The following is a 14,547-nucleotide window of genomic DNA, read 5'->3' on the forward strand; positions in this document are numbered from 1 at the left end:
GGTGAATGTTCAGTTGGGAAAGTTTAAGCAACAACCTTTGGTGTGGAACGCGATCAAATGCTTTAGAAAAATCTAAAAATATTGCGTCAACTTGAAAACCAGCGTCAATCAGTGCATGAATATCGTTAATAAAACCGGCAAGTTGGGTGTCGCATGAGTAGCCCTTGCGAAAACCGTGCTGATGATCGAAGATAATGTTATGATCTTCAAGGTAGTTGATGACCTGAGTATGTATAATATGCTCGAGTAATTTACAAACTCGGTTTTTTCGGTTTCATCGGTTTTTTCCTTCGAGTCCCGTCTCTTCATTGCAAGATAATTTTTTTTTATTTAAATAGTGTGTAAAACCGTTTTAACGCAGCAAGGACAGCAAACCGGGTCGAAACGCGGTGGCGTGGGCGGAAACGATGCTTCGTGGAGAGCAGCGATGAAGACATGGACATCAGTGGGAACACTTGCAAGCGTTGGGCAGCGATCCGACACTGCAGCGTCAGGCTTCTTGCAAAGCGAAATAGCTACGTTCATCGCATAACTTCCGTTGACTGGTAGCCAGTTTATGGTCAAATGTTTAAGGGAATCCCCCAAGGTGGAGTAAATTTGTAATAAGGGAGTAATTACTCATTGGCATCCACCCAAGCGCAGCCATACGGCTACAAAGGAAAGCTATACAGCTTTCTCAGAAACTTCGTAGTTAAAGAAAAATTCGTCCTGGTCCGGGGTAGCCGTATGGCTGCGCTTGGGTGGATGCCAATGAGTAATTACTCACTTATTAGCCAGTCTATTCGTTGCGACTCTCTGTAACCTAATTATTTCAGTAGAGCTGCGTCTCAGGGTGCATTGTGGATGGTACAGCGCGAAGCAGAAGAAATCACAAAAGAGAGAGGCATCACATACGAGCGCTAACTCGCAACTAAAGTTGTTATTCAAAAGAACACGAAATTTACGAAAAACATGTGATGTTACAGAGCCGACAGCACCTGCACAAGCACTTCAAAGGTGTGACTGTTTAGCTAATCATTTCGCACGCAGTGAAGTGCTATCAAAACGAGACTTCCTCCTGTACTAAGTTTACCTCAAGTTAAAATCATTAATTATCTAGAAGCAGAACCTCTTTGTCCAGCCTTCATTGTTGCTGTTTGACAAAGAGGTTCTGTTTCTAAACAATTCATGATCTAGCTCTGTCTGATGCATTTGTGAAGGTTGGACAACAGTGGAAGGTGGGTTTACCACCACAGAGACGACAAAGCTTCAGGCGCGTTTCAAATTTGAACTCCACATCCACTTCCTGACATACGACAATGCCAGTAACAGTGCGTCTTTTGTGCTTATTTTCTACGCTGCATGGTTTTAACATCGAATAACACCACGAACCTGGCTCGGGGAGAACCCTCTCATTCCGCGGTTGCGCGCGTCAGCTCACAGCACGCAAGTCATCCTTCTGTGTTAGGAAACCTCTTTGGGTCCCACCCCACCTATGGGCCGACTAACATGAACCTGAACTAGAGCCTGTGGGAATTTAAAATATGGTTCCAGCTCTTTCTTCTCTACGGCTGCCTTTCGTCTGTATCTTTTCAGAGCGTTAGCTCTTATTAGCTCGTTCCGAGTTTCGCGCCGTCAGCGTTGTCGGCGTCCGCAGAACCCCCTCTCACCTGCCTCAGTTGAGAGGTGGAAAAGTTGGGAGGGGTTTTAGACTACATGAGGAGGAAGAAAAGCAGGAAAAAAATAGAAGGTTGGAAGCGGCGGGGATGAATTAAGATGAAGGCAAAAAGCACCATGACGAAGTGATAAAGCAGGCGAATACAGCACTGTCAACACAAGGACAAACCTTGTGTTTGTAACTTGAATATAGTGTCAGCATACACACTACCCATAAAACCAAAAACCCGACAATAGCAATAGCAGATACCTATCTCAGATCTCCTTCATCTTTGTTCTCGCTGAATAGGCAGTGCCAAGCTACAGCTCAAGAGACCAAATAGTTTTTTTTGTTCGGTGGGCTAGCCACAGTGAGTATTAATTTTTCTAACAGGTAATTGCGCTGATCAGGTTATTACGATCAGTGCCATGACGACCGCTACAGGCAGCATTCCTGCACCGTTTGTGAGATCAGGGTGCTCGGAAGAACGAATATATATTATTTTCAAATAGAGTTGAACGCTTGGCGCAGACAGTTCCATGGAGCGGCATCGAAGGGTTAACACAACGTCATCCAAGGGTCTCGTGATAAGTCATCATCATCATCATCAGCCTGACTACACCCACTGCAGGGCAAAGGCCTCTCCCATGTCTCTCCAATTAACCCTGTCCTTTGTCAGTTGCCGCCACTGTATCCCCGCAAACTTTTCAGACTTTATTTCAGCATCAGACGAAACACAGTCTGATGCAGGGACAGAAGCTAAAGGCTAATGGTGCCTGAAGAGGCCTCTGACCCTACACAGCTCACAGCGGTACAGATACAACAAGCATCTTAGAACCAAAATAATAAATCGTGCCTCCGAGCGGTAGTCACAAAAGATAAAAAAACGCAACATTTGACACCTCTACATAAACGTATTGCATATACAGGTGCAAACACAAACAACAAATCACACATAATCAGACGTTACACAAATAACTTGAACAAATTAGCACAAATAACTGCTGTACAAAATAATGCATAAATACATAATGCACTTTTTAAATTTTCAGTGAAAACATCATAATACTGTTTGAAGAGACACAAAAGAAAGACACAAGGAACTGAAAGTCATTTTAAGTTATACAGAGTTTTGTGTTTCTTTTATGAGACGACAGTAAAACATGAAAAACACTGTTCAATTATGACTATATTTAATTTGACAACATAACAATAGCTCCCTAAGTTGGCATTTAAATGCTTTTAATTTGCATTCAAAGTTTAGCTTGCCGTCAAATTTGATTAAGATGGTAAGTATTTGATACGCCATTGTCTGTCTTCCATAATTTGTTCGGATTTTTGGTGTACGGTGTTTTCGGTGCCTCAAAAGGTATTCAGCGTTTTCGGAGGCAATAATTCCGTACAGTTTCTCCTGGTGTATTACTTGCAGTGCTTTGAAATAATACAACTGGTCTGCCTTTAGGATGTTGTGTTTTTTAAATAGAGGAGCGGTTCTTAAGTCCTGTGGAATGCCACGATAAGATTCGAAGCAGCGTAGGATTTTCTTCTGTAAAGTAATTAGCTTAGTATAATTGTATTGTGTAGTAGTGCCCCAAACCATTAAGCCGTAGGTTAGTTTGGAATAAAAAAGTGAGTAATAAACATTCTTTTTCAGCCAGAGAGGTATGAGCGCAGATATTCTGTAAAGACATCCAACTGTGCGGGCAAGTTCTACACTTAGGTTTCTTACGTGTACAGACCAGCTCAAGTCTTCCTGAAACCAAACCCCGAGAAATTTTTGTGCCTGAACTTGTCTTATCAAGGTGTTCTCAAATTTCACGTTAAGGTTGTGGTAAAGAGGTTTGTTGGCGGGACGAAATATTTCATAATTTCATCCGCCCACCTAACTTTCTGCCGTCCCCTGCTACGTTTGCTTTCTCTTGGAATCAATTCCGTTACCCTTAAGGACCAGCGGTTATCTTGCCTTCGCATTACATGCCCTGCCCAAGCCCATTTCTTCCTCTTAATTTCAACTAAGATGTCATTAACCCGCGTTTGCTCTCTCACCCACTCCGCCCTCTTCCGATCTCTTAACGTTACACCTATCATTTTCCTTTCCATAGCTCGTTGTGTTGTTCTTAACTTAAGCTGAACCCTCTTTGTTAGCCTCCACGTTTCTGCCCCATATTCGAGTACCGGTAGGATACAGCTGTTGTATACTTTTCTCTTCAGGGATATTGGTAAGCTACCATTATGATCTGAGACAATCTGCCATATGCGCTCCACCCCATTCTTATTCTTCTAGTTATTGCCCTCTCATGATCCGGATCTGCGGTCACTACCTGCCCTAAGTAGACATATTTTTTTACTACTTCCAGCACCTCGCTACCAATTGCGAACTGCTGTTCCCTTGCTAGGCTGTTGAACATTACTTTGGTTTTCTGCATGTTAATTCTTAGCCCCACCGTTCTGCTCTGCCTGTCTAACTGATTGATCACGCTTTGCAGTTCTTGTCCTGAGTGGCTTAGCAAGGAAATGTCATCAGCGAATCGCAAATTACTCAGGTATTCTCCATTAACTCTTATCCCTAACTGTTCCCATTCCAGTCCCCGGAATACCTCCTGTAAGCAGACAGTGAAGAGCATTGGCGAGATCGTGTCTCCCTGCCTGACACCTTTCCGTATTGGAATTTTATTGTTGACTTTATGGAGAACTATGGTAGCTGTGCAGTAGTTATAGATATCTTCCAGTATTTTCACATAGTACTCTTCTACACCCTGATTCCGCAATGCCTGCATGACTGCTGACGATTCCAATTAGTCAAATGCTTTCTCGTAATCAATGAAGGCTATATATAGGGGCTGGTTATATTCTGCGCACTTCTCTATCACCTGACTGATAGCGTGAATATGGTCTATTGTCGAGTATCCATTACAAAAGCCTGCCTGATCATTTGGTTGATTGAAGTCTAAGGTTGTCCTGCCTCTATTAGAGATTCTTACGAACTTCAAACAGGATGAACGAGATTTGAGCGACTGTCACGTTCGTTACAAGTGGGCTTGACTGCACTCCGGGTTTCAAACTGGCGGGGCGTACCCTGTGCCCCGGGAGACTGGTCCCCGCTGCCCACCACCTCGACGATGACCCGGTCCCCGTGGGCGAGGGTGAGCACGCCGCAGTCACCGGGCGCCACCAGGACCCGTGGAGGGATGCCGCTCTTGAGCAGCTGGCGCTCGGCGGGGATGCCAAACTCAGAGGTCACCCACGCCTGCAGCTCGGCTAGGGTGACCCCAGCGGGGCTGGGCCTCAGCTGGCCCTGCAAGCAACAAGCACGGTTAAACCTCGATGATGGCTGGGCACAACGAAGAGCTGGATGAGGGATAAACGGTGCGGTCGTCGCCATGAATACTGCCAGCTTAACCACGCCCACAACTGCAAGACAAAGGCTTCTCCCATAACCCTCCAATTAACCCTGTCCTGTGCCGGCTACGGCCCCCTTACCCCCACAGACTTCCTAATCCCATCCACCCGCCTGACTCTCGATGCCCCCTGGTGCGCTTCTTTCGCTTCCAATATTTTCACATAACACTCTTCTACACCCTGATAAGTGCGATAAGTGATAAGTCCGAGGTGGCAACGATGTCTTGCAAAAAAACTTGCCGACGTCATTCAAGAGTCCCGTGATAAGTGCGAGGTGACAACTATGACTTTCAAAAAAAAGTTGCAGACGGCATTCAAGGGTCCCGTAATAAGTGCGAGATGGCAACGATGACTTGCAAAAAAAGTTGCCAACGTCATTCAAAGGAACCATCTTAAGTGCGAGGTGGCAACGATGACTTGTAAAAAAGTTGCAGACGTCATTCAAGGGTCCCGTGATAAGTGCGAGGTGACAACGATGACCTGCAAAAAAAAAGTTGCCAACGTCATTCAAGGGTCCCGTAATAAGTGCGAGATGGCAACGATGACTTGCAAAAAAAAGTTGCCAACGTCATTCAAAGGAACCGTGTTAAGTGCGAGGTGGCAACGATGACTTGTAAAAAAAGTTGCAGACGTCATTCAAGGGTCCCGTGATAAGTGCGAGGTGACAACGATGACTTGCAAAAAAAGTTGCAGACGCCATTCAAGGGTTCGGTAATAAGGGCGAGGTGGCAACGGTGACTTGTAAAAAAAGTTGCAGACGTCATTTAAGGGTCCCGTAATAAGTGCGAGGTGGCAACGATGACTTGCAAAAAAAGTTGCGAACGTCATTCAAGGGAACCGTGTTGAATGCGAGGTGGCAACGATGACATGTAAAAAAGTTGCAGACGTCATTCAAGGGTCCCGTGATAAGTGCGAGGTGACAACGATGACTTGCAAAAAAAGTTGCAGACGTCATTCAAGGGTCCCGTGATAAATGCGAGGTGGCAACGATGACTTGCAAAAAAAGTTGCCAACGTTATTCAAAGGAACCATCTTAAGTGCGAGGTGGCAACGATGACTTGTAAAAAAGTTGCAGACGTCATTCAAGGGTCCCGTGATGAGTGCGAGGTGACAACGATGACTTGCAAAAAAAAGTTGCAGACGCCATTCAAGGGTCCGGCAATAAGGGCGAGGTGGCAACGGTGACTTGTAAAAGAAGTTGCGAACGTCATTCAAGGGAACCGTGTTGAATGCGAGGTGGCAACGATGACTTGTAAAAAAGTTGCAGACGTCATTCAGGGTCCCGTGATAAGTGCGAGGTGACAACGATGACCTGCAAGTGCGAGATGGCAACGATGACTTGCAAAAAAAAGTTGCCAACGTCATTCAAAAAAACCGTGTTAAGTGCGAGGTGGCAACGATGACTTGCAAAAAAAGTTGCCAACGTCATTCAAAGGAACCATCTTAAGTGCGAGGTGGCAACGATGACTTCTAAAAAAGTTGCAGACGTCATTCAAGGGTCCCGTGATAAGTGCGAGGTGACAACGATGACCTGCAAAAAAAAAGTTGCCAACGTCATTCAAGGGTCCCGTAATAAGTGCGAGATGGCAACGATGACTTGCAAAAAACAGTTGCCAACGTCATTCAAAGGAACCGTGTTAAGTGCGAGGTGGCAACGATGACTTGTAAAAAAAGTTGCAGACGTCATTCAAGGGTCCCGTGATAAGTGCGAGGTGACAACGATGACTTGCAAAAAAAGTTGCAGACGCCATTCAAGGTTTCGGTAATAAGGGCGAGGTGGCAACGGTGACTTGTAAAAAAAGTTGCAGACGTCATTTAAGGGTCCCGTAATAAGTGCGAGGTGGCAACGATGACTTGCAAAAAAAGTTGCGAACGTCATTCAAGGGAACCGTGTTGAATGCGAGGTGGCAACGATGACATGTAAAAAAGTTGCAGACGTCATTCAAGGGTCCCGTGATAAGTGCCAGGTGACAACGATGACTTGCAAAAAAAGTTGCAGACGTCATTCAAGGGTCCCGTGATAAATGCGAGGTGGCAACGATGACTTGCAAAAAAAGTTGCCAACGTTATTCAAAGGAACCATCTTAAGTGCGAGGTGGCAACGATGACTTGTAAAAAAGTTGCAGACGTCATTCAAGGGTCCCGTGATGAGTGCGAGGTGACAACGATGACTTGCAAAAAAAAGTTGCAGACGCCATTCAAGGGTCCGGCAATAAGGGCGAGGTGGCAACGGTGACTTGTAAAAGAAGTTGCGAACGTCATTCAAGGGAACCGTGTTGAATGCGAGGTGGCAACGATGACTTGTAAAAAGTTGCAGACGTCATTCAGGGTCCCGTGATAAGTGCGAGGTGACAACGATGACCTGCAAGTGCGAGATGGCAACGATGACTTGCAAAAAAAAGTTGCCAACGTCATTCAAAAAAACCGTGTTAAGTGCGAGGTGGCAACGATGACTTGCAAAAAAAGTTGCCAACGTCATTCAAAGGAACCATCTTAAGTGCGAGGTGGCAACGAAGACTTCTAAAAAAGTTGCAGACGTCATTCAAGGGTCCCGTGATAAGTGCGAGGTGACAACGATGACCTGCAAAAAAAAAGTTGCCAACGTCATTCAAGGGTCCCGTAATAAGTGCGAGATGGCAACGATGACTTGCAAAAAACAGTTGCCAACGTCATTCAAAGGAACCGTGTTAAGTGCGAGGTGGCAACGATGACTTGTAAAAAAAGTTGCAGACGTCATTCAAGGGTCCCGTGATAAGTGCGAGGTGACAACGATGACTTGCAAAAAAAGTTGCAGACGCCATTCAAGGGTTCGGTAATAAGGGCGAGGTGGCAACGGTGACTTGTAAAAAAAGTTGCAGACGTCATTTAAGGGTCCCGTAATAAGTGCGAGGTGGCAACGATGACTTGCAAAAAAAGTTGCGAACGTCATTCAAGGGAACCGTGTTGAATGCGAGGTGGCAACGATGACATGTAAAAAAGTTGCAGACGTCATTCAAGGGTCCCGTGATAAGTGCGAGGTGACAACGATGACTTGCAAAAAAAGTTGCAGACGTCATTCAAGGGTCCCGTGATAAATGCGAGGTGGCAACGATGACTTGCAAAAAAAGTTGCCAACGTTATTCAAAGGAACCATCTTAAGTGCGAGGTGGCAACGATGACTTGTAAAAAAGTTGCAGACGTCATTCAAGGGTCCCGTGATGAGTGCGAGGTGACAACGATGACTTGCAAAAAAAAGTTGCAGACGCCATTCAAGGGTCCGGCAATAAGGGCGAGGTGGCAACGGTGACTTGTAAAAGAAGTTGCGAACGTCATTCAAGGGAACCGTGTTGAATGCGAGGTGGCAACGATGACTTGTAAAAAAGTTGCAGACGTCATTCAGGGTCCCGTGATAAGTGCGAGGTGACAACGATGACCTGCAAGTGCGAGATGGCAACGATGACTTGCAAAAAAAAGTTGCCAACGTCATTCAAAAAACCGTGTTAAGTGCGAGGTGGCAACGATGACTTGTAAAAAAAGTTACAGACGTCATTCAAGGGTCCCGTGATAAGTGCGAGGTGACAACGATGACTTGCAAAAAAAAGTTGCAGACGCCATTCAAGGGTTCGGTAATAAGGGCGAGGTGGCAACGATGACTTGCAAAAAAAAGTTGCGAACGTCATTCAAGGGAACCGTGTTGAATGCGAGGTGGCAACGATGACATGTAAAAAAGTTGAAGACGTCATTCAAGGGTCCCGTAATAAGTGCGAGGTGGCAACGCTGACTTGCAAAAAAAAGTTGCCGACGTCATCGAAGGGTCCCGTGATGAGGTGGCAACGATGACACGCAAAAAAGAAGTTGCCGATGTCACCCAAGGGTCCCGTAATAAGTGTGAGGTGGCAACGCTGACTTGCAAAAAAAGTTACCGACGTCATCGAAGGGTCCCGTGATGAGGTGGCAACGATGACACGCAAAAAAGAAGTTGGCGATGTCATCCAAGGGTCCCGTAATAAGTGTGAGGTGGCAACGCTGACTTGCAAAAAAAGTTGCCGACGTCATCGAAGGGTCCCGTGATGAGGTGGCAACGATGACACGCAAAAAAGAAGTTGTCGACGTCATCCAAGGGTCCCGTAGTAAGTGTGAGGTGGCAACGCTGACTTGCAAAAAAAGTTACCGACTTCATCGAAGGGTCCCATGATGAGGTGGCAACGATGACACGCAAAAAAGAAGTTGCCGACGTCATCCAAGGGTGCCGTAATAAGTGTGAGGTGGCAACGCTGACTTGCAAAAAAAAGTTACCGACGTCATCGAAGGGTCCCGTGATGAGGTGGCAACGATGACACGCAAAAAAGAAGTTGTCGACGTCATCCAAGGGTCCCGTAGTAAGTGTGAGGTGGCAACGCTGACTTGCAAAAAAGTTACCGACTTCATCGAAGGGTCCGATGGTGAGGTGGCAACGATGACACGAAAAAAAGAAGTTGCCGACGTCATCCAAGGGTCCCGTAATAAGTGTGAGGTGGCAACGCTGACTTGCAAAAAAAAGTTACCGACGTCATCGAAGGGTCCCGTGATGAGGTGGCAACGATGACACGCAAAAAAGAAGTTGCCGACGTCATCCAAGGGTCCCGTAAAGTGTGAGGAGGCAACGCTGACTTGCAAAAAAAGTTGCCGACGTCATTCAAGGGTCCCGTAATAAGTATGAGGTGGCAACGCTGACTTGCCAAAAAAAAATTACATGGAACTTTAGCGGCTAAAGTGGTGAAAGGCGAAAGCCTGAGTGCTGCATTCAGCTACGCGATTGTTCACTGCACATTTTGTTGGTGCATTAATTAACTGCCGATTAATGAAGCGGGCAGCGTGTTGTAGTGGTGCCACGGAGTCCAAGGAACGCCACCACCCGTTCGGCGTGATGCGTTGCCCTTTGAACGCAACGCTTTTTGAGGAAAGGAAATGGGGCTGTAATTCTCTGCCATCTCGGTGGACAGCTGAGCCGCACCGTACAGGAAGGGAGGAAGTGAGTGAAAGAAGAAAGAGGAGCCGTAATGAAGAAAATGAAAATTGTATTGATTTGAGGAACGGAAATTACGCATTAACTGTCTCACATATCTCAGTAGACACTAGTCGAAAATTATATTTGAGGAAAGGAAGATGAGCAGTAACTGTCTCGCATATTTCGGTGGACACCCGTCAAAATTCGCGCGCGGTGACGTCACGGGAATTTAGACCAATCTGAAACGCGGACAAATGCGCCTTGCTCGTCGGTAAATTGGTTTTTGGGGAAAGGAAATGTATCTGTCTCTCATATCTCGGTGGACACCTAAACCTCGCCGTAACGGGAAGGGAGGAAGATGGGAGTGAACGAAGACACCGTATTCACTAGACGCACCTTTGTTCATTCCATACCATCGACCTGGAATGGCAGAGCAGGCAATAAAGACAAAAAAAAACCTGGAATGGCAGAGTGGTAGCGTGCTCGACTCGCACTCGGGAGACCGGGGTTCGATTCCCAAGCTAGGCCAATTTCTTACTCGGTTTTATTTATCTGGTCTGAGTAGAAAGGTTAATTAGACTACTTGGTTAAGTAAGCAATTAAGTAAACTCAGTCAAACTTGCTTGGAGCATCACTATACGATCCCTTTAATTGGTTGCATGGTTAGTATTGATTGTAAAACATTTTATTCGCCGGGAAGAGCTTGGCAAGAGGTCGCGTTAAGTGGTCGAGAGTACATAGCCCTCGACGACTTTGTCAGCCCACTCCACCGCCAAAACTTGCGTTCTGGGGTCAGAGCTAGCCAGCACGGTGGTTAGTAGCCAAGGTACAATTGGGCCCGTTTGAAATTCACGCACTGTGACGTCACGACCATTTCGACCAATTGAAAAGCGTGACATTTCTGTCGACAGCTCCTGCTTACAACGATGAGGCATTAAAGGCTTCCGCCTTAAAAGTTACCGACGTCATCGAAGGGTCCCGTGACGAGGTGGCAACGATGACACGCAAAAAAGAAGTTGCCGACGTCATCCAAGGGTCCTGTAATAAGTGTGAGGTGGCAACTTTGACTTGAAATAACAAGTTACCGACGTCATCGAAGGGTCCCGTGATGAGGTGGCAACGATGACACGCAAAAAAGAAGTTGCCGACGTCATCCAAGGGTCCCGTAATAAGTGTGAGGTGGCAACGCTGACTTGCAAAAAAAGTTGCCGACATCATCAAAGGGTCCCTTCATAAGTGTGAGGTGGCAACGATGACTCGCAAAAAGAAGTTGCCGACGTAATACAAGGGTCCCGTAATAAGTGTGAGGTGGCAACGTTGACTTGCAATAACAAGTTACCGACGTCATCGATGGGTCCCGTGATGAGGTGGCAACGATGACACGCAAAAATGAAGTTGCCGACGTCATCCAAGGGTCCCGTAATAAGGGTGAGGTGGCAACGCTGACTTGCGAAAAAGTTGCCGACGTCATCCAAGGGTCCCTTCATAAGTGTGAGGTGGCAACGATGACTCGCAAAAAGAAGTTGCCGACGTAATACAAGGGTGCTGTAATAAGTGCGAGGTGGCAACGTTGACTTGCAATAAAAAGTTGCCGACGTCATCCAAGGGTCCCTTGATAAGTGTGAGGTGGCAACGATGACTCGCAAAAAGAAGTTGCCGACGTCATCCAAGGGTCCCGTGAGAAGTGTAAGGTGGCAACGATGACTTGCAAAAAGAAGTTGCCGACGTCATCCAAGGGTCCAGTAATAAGTGTGAGGTGGCAACGCTGACTTGCAAAAAAGCTGCCGACGTCATCCAAGGGTCCCTTGATAAGTTTGAGGTGGCAACGATGACTCGCAAAAAGAAGTTGCCGACGTAATACAAGGGTCCCGTAATAAGTATGAGGTGGCAACGTTGACTTGGAATAAAAAGTTGCCGACGTTATCCAAGGGTCCCGTGATAAGTGTAAGGTGGCAACGATGACTCGCAAAAAGAAGTTGTCAACATCATCCAAGGGTCCCGTGATAAGTGTGAGGTGGCAACGTTGACTTGCAAAAAAGAGTTGCTGACGTTCAAATGCAAATGCTTTCGCATTTCTCCAAAGCAGCTGACGACAGTGCTCTGCAATTTTTATGACTTATGGTGTCTTCGGCTGACGACACTCGTAGAGTTTTCTACGCACTCGTGCGGTGCCCCACGCTCGGCTGGATGCCACTCGTGCAGTGCCGTACATTCGGGCGGGACGAGCACGACACGCGTGCGCGCCACCGCGCCACCGTGGAGACCGACGGTGGAGCGCGGTGGAATCCCGTCGTGCAGCGCGCGCTAGCAGACGACGCTGTTCACGCGCGTTGGTTGACGCAGCATCGACGAAGAGGAAAAACGGACGAAGCATTACAAGTGGCCACATTTTAAAAAAATGTTGAATATTATAGCAGCTGCAATGCATTTATTCGCGCTGTAATCCCGCAGCCACCGGCTGGTGAGCCATGTGCATTCCGTTATGAGGAAATTAAAGGTTTGTCGATATTTTTAGCCTTGCAAGTTCTGCCTTAGCTCTTCCAGCGAACGGCATATGCTGTTCATCCGGCATGCCTGGATTTTATAACATCGTTCTTTTTGCGAACGTATGCGCAGGTTAAAGGAAATCAATAAAACGACAATTTGGGGCGCTTACTGGATTGAGAATCGACACCCGCGGATATTTTCGGAAGTTACTCTAGCTGAAGCTCTAAAGGCGCATGCATCGAAACCGGCAAGCATAACGCCTTGGTGTGGTGTCTTAAAAACCTGCGCCTCCATAATTAGTCGCAGTATCTCACGAGCAGCCTCGTGGGTCCTGCGTTTCCCGCCGATTCTATCAACGCCTGTTACAAGCGCGGCACTGCACTGTTCTGAAGAGGCTGTTGCTAATTATACAAACTGCTGACTGCGCTCGTTGGCGTCGGCCGCTCGTAGGAATAGCCTCTGAGATCATCGAGGGTCTCGGAGGCCTCGGTTAACAGACGGCAGAAAGAGCAACGGCACTCTGCGAGTGTTTCGCACGTTCAACTGATGTGCAAGGAGACGTGCCACTCGTGTAATATTTGACGTCACTTCCTACGCACCGGCACGGAGGCAGTGCGTGTCAGCCGAAGACACCATTAGTTTTATCTCTCATTCTGGTTCGGTTTTTCATCAACCGAACAGTGGCTGTAACGTCAAAGGACAGCATAGGTCACGTGGGTTTTCTTAAAACATAACTGCGATATAATCGCTGCCTCATCGTTCGGATTCGTTACAACGGTAAAGCCAATGCGCCTCAAAGGTCGGAATGACAACTAATGAAAGAGTAGTGATTATATCGGTGTTTTTTCGTGCCTCACGTGATCTAAACGCGATTTAAGTTTTGATAAATGGGCGGCGATGTTCGTTTTTTGCAGCTAGACCCCAACACTGTCTACTCCGACGCCCTCCTGGGCTGCAATGCTTGAAACCAGTTGGATTCTGACGGAGCAACATGTGCTCTCTTTTAGCGTAATCCTCTCCCACCACGTTCATACACCTGTGTGCTACGGCATTGGCGCCCGAAGCAACCAACCGGCAGCCAGCGACCATGCATCAGCGGAGCGAACTTTGAGCATCGCTGAGTGCCATACTTACTGTTCAAGTGTGTAGAGGGCAAAGTGGGTCAGAGATCAAACCCAGGGTAACGACATGCTAGTCGAAATCAAGAGCAATAAATGGGCTTGGGTAGGGCATGTAATGAGAAGGCAAGATAACCGCTGGTCCTTGAGGGTAACGGAGTGGATTCCAAGGGAAGGCAACCATAGCAGGGGGCGGTAGAAAGTTAGTTGGGCGGATGAGATTAAGAAGTAGCAAGACTGATAGGGGGTAAAAAAAAAACTGCCCGAATCAGAAACCCAGATTCCTGAAATTACATGCTGCCCTGTACGAAAGGAAAGCTGGCGGAGGTCTTAAAGAGGAAGCGTTAGGAGGCCCATGAAGAGGAAAACTGTCGGGTAGCGTCAACGTCGGCGTCTGTGTAAAGGCTCCAAATGCCAGGTTGTGTTTAGGGGTTTTCTCTCCCTCCACCTTCCACCTACCAGCTGTTTCCTATCGCCCTGTCTACTTGTAGGGGAGAGGAAAAAGACGCCAAACGAAAAATGACTCCTCAAAGTTGAAACTGACAAACAAAAAAATGACTTACAACAACATGCCTACGTGCAAAATATGCAGCCTCCCATACAGCTGTTTGTGAAAAAAGTATGAATTGCGGAAGCAATTCCTTCTCGCACTGTTCGAGCACAGCAACCTGTGTCGCACAAGCCTCACCGGTGGCTGTGTTTGCACGTCACACGCCAGCGCAGTGGCGCATTTTTTAACCGGTGCGCCGCTACACCAGTGGTGGTATGAGGATGCGCCGCGACCTAAAAATGCGGCACATTTTGAATTGTTGCGTAGTCGGAATTAGAATCAGAATTGGAGTAGATTGAGGGGAGGGGGGGGTTAAAGACTAAAAGACAATTGACTTAGAACTGGAATAGAATCATGGTTGAAACAGATCCGAACTGGACTAGATGACAAT

At 46.9% G+C, this 14,547-nt stretch overlaps 1 protein-coding gene across 1 annotated transcript in view; it reads right to left on the reverse strand.

Moving 5' to 3' along the window:
* Window positions 1–2,696: 2,696 nt before the first annotated feature.
* LOC149367139 (uncharacterized) overlaps window positions 2,697–14,547 on the reverse strand; it is a 50,866-nt gene continuing 39,015 nt past the window's right edge. Inside the window, exons 2-3 of the mRNA XM_089572740.1 lie at window positions 4,712–4,931; window positions 2,697–2,704 (exon numbers count right to left, since the gene is read on the reverse strand). Coding sequence (XP_089428866.1) covers window positions 2,697–2,704; window positions 4,712–4,931 — 228 coding nt within the window. The remainder of the gene's footprint in view (window positions 2,705–4,711; window positions 4,932–14,547) is intronic.

Source organism: Amblyomma mixtum, chromosome 1, assembly GCF_055824585.1.
Source record: "Amblyomma mixtum isolate Tamu chromosome 1, ASM5582458v1, whole genome shotgun sequence".
NCBI classification, from domain to species: Eukaryota; Metazoa; Arthropoda; class Arachnida; order Ixodida; family Ixodidae; genus Amblyomma; species Amblyomma mixtum.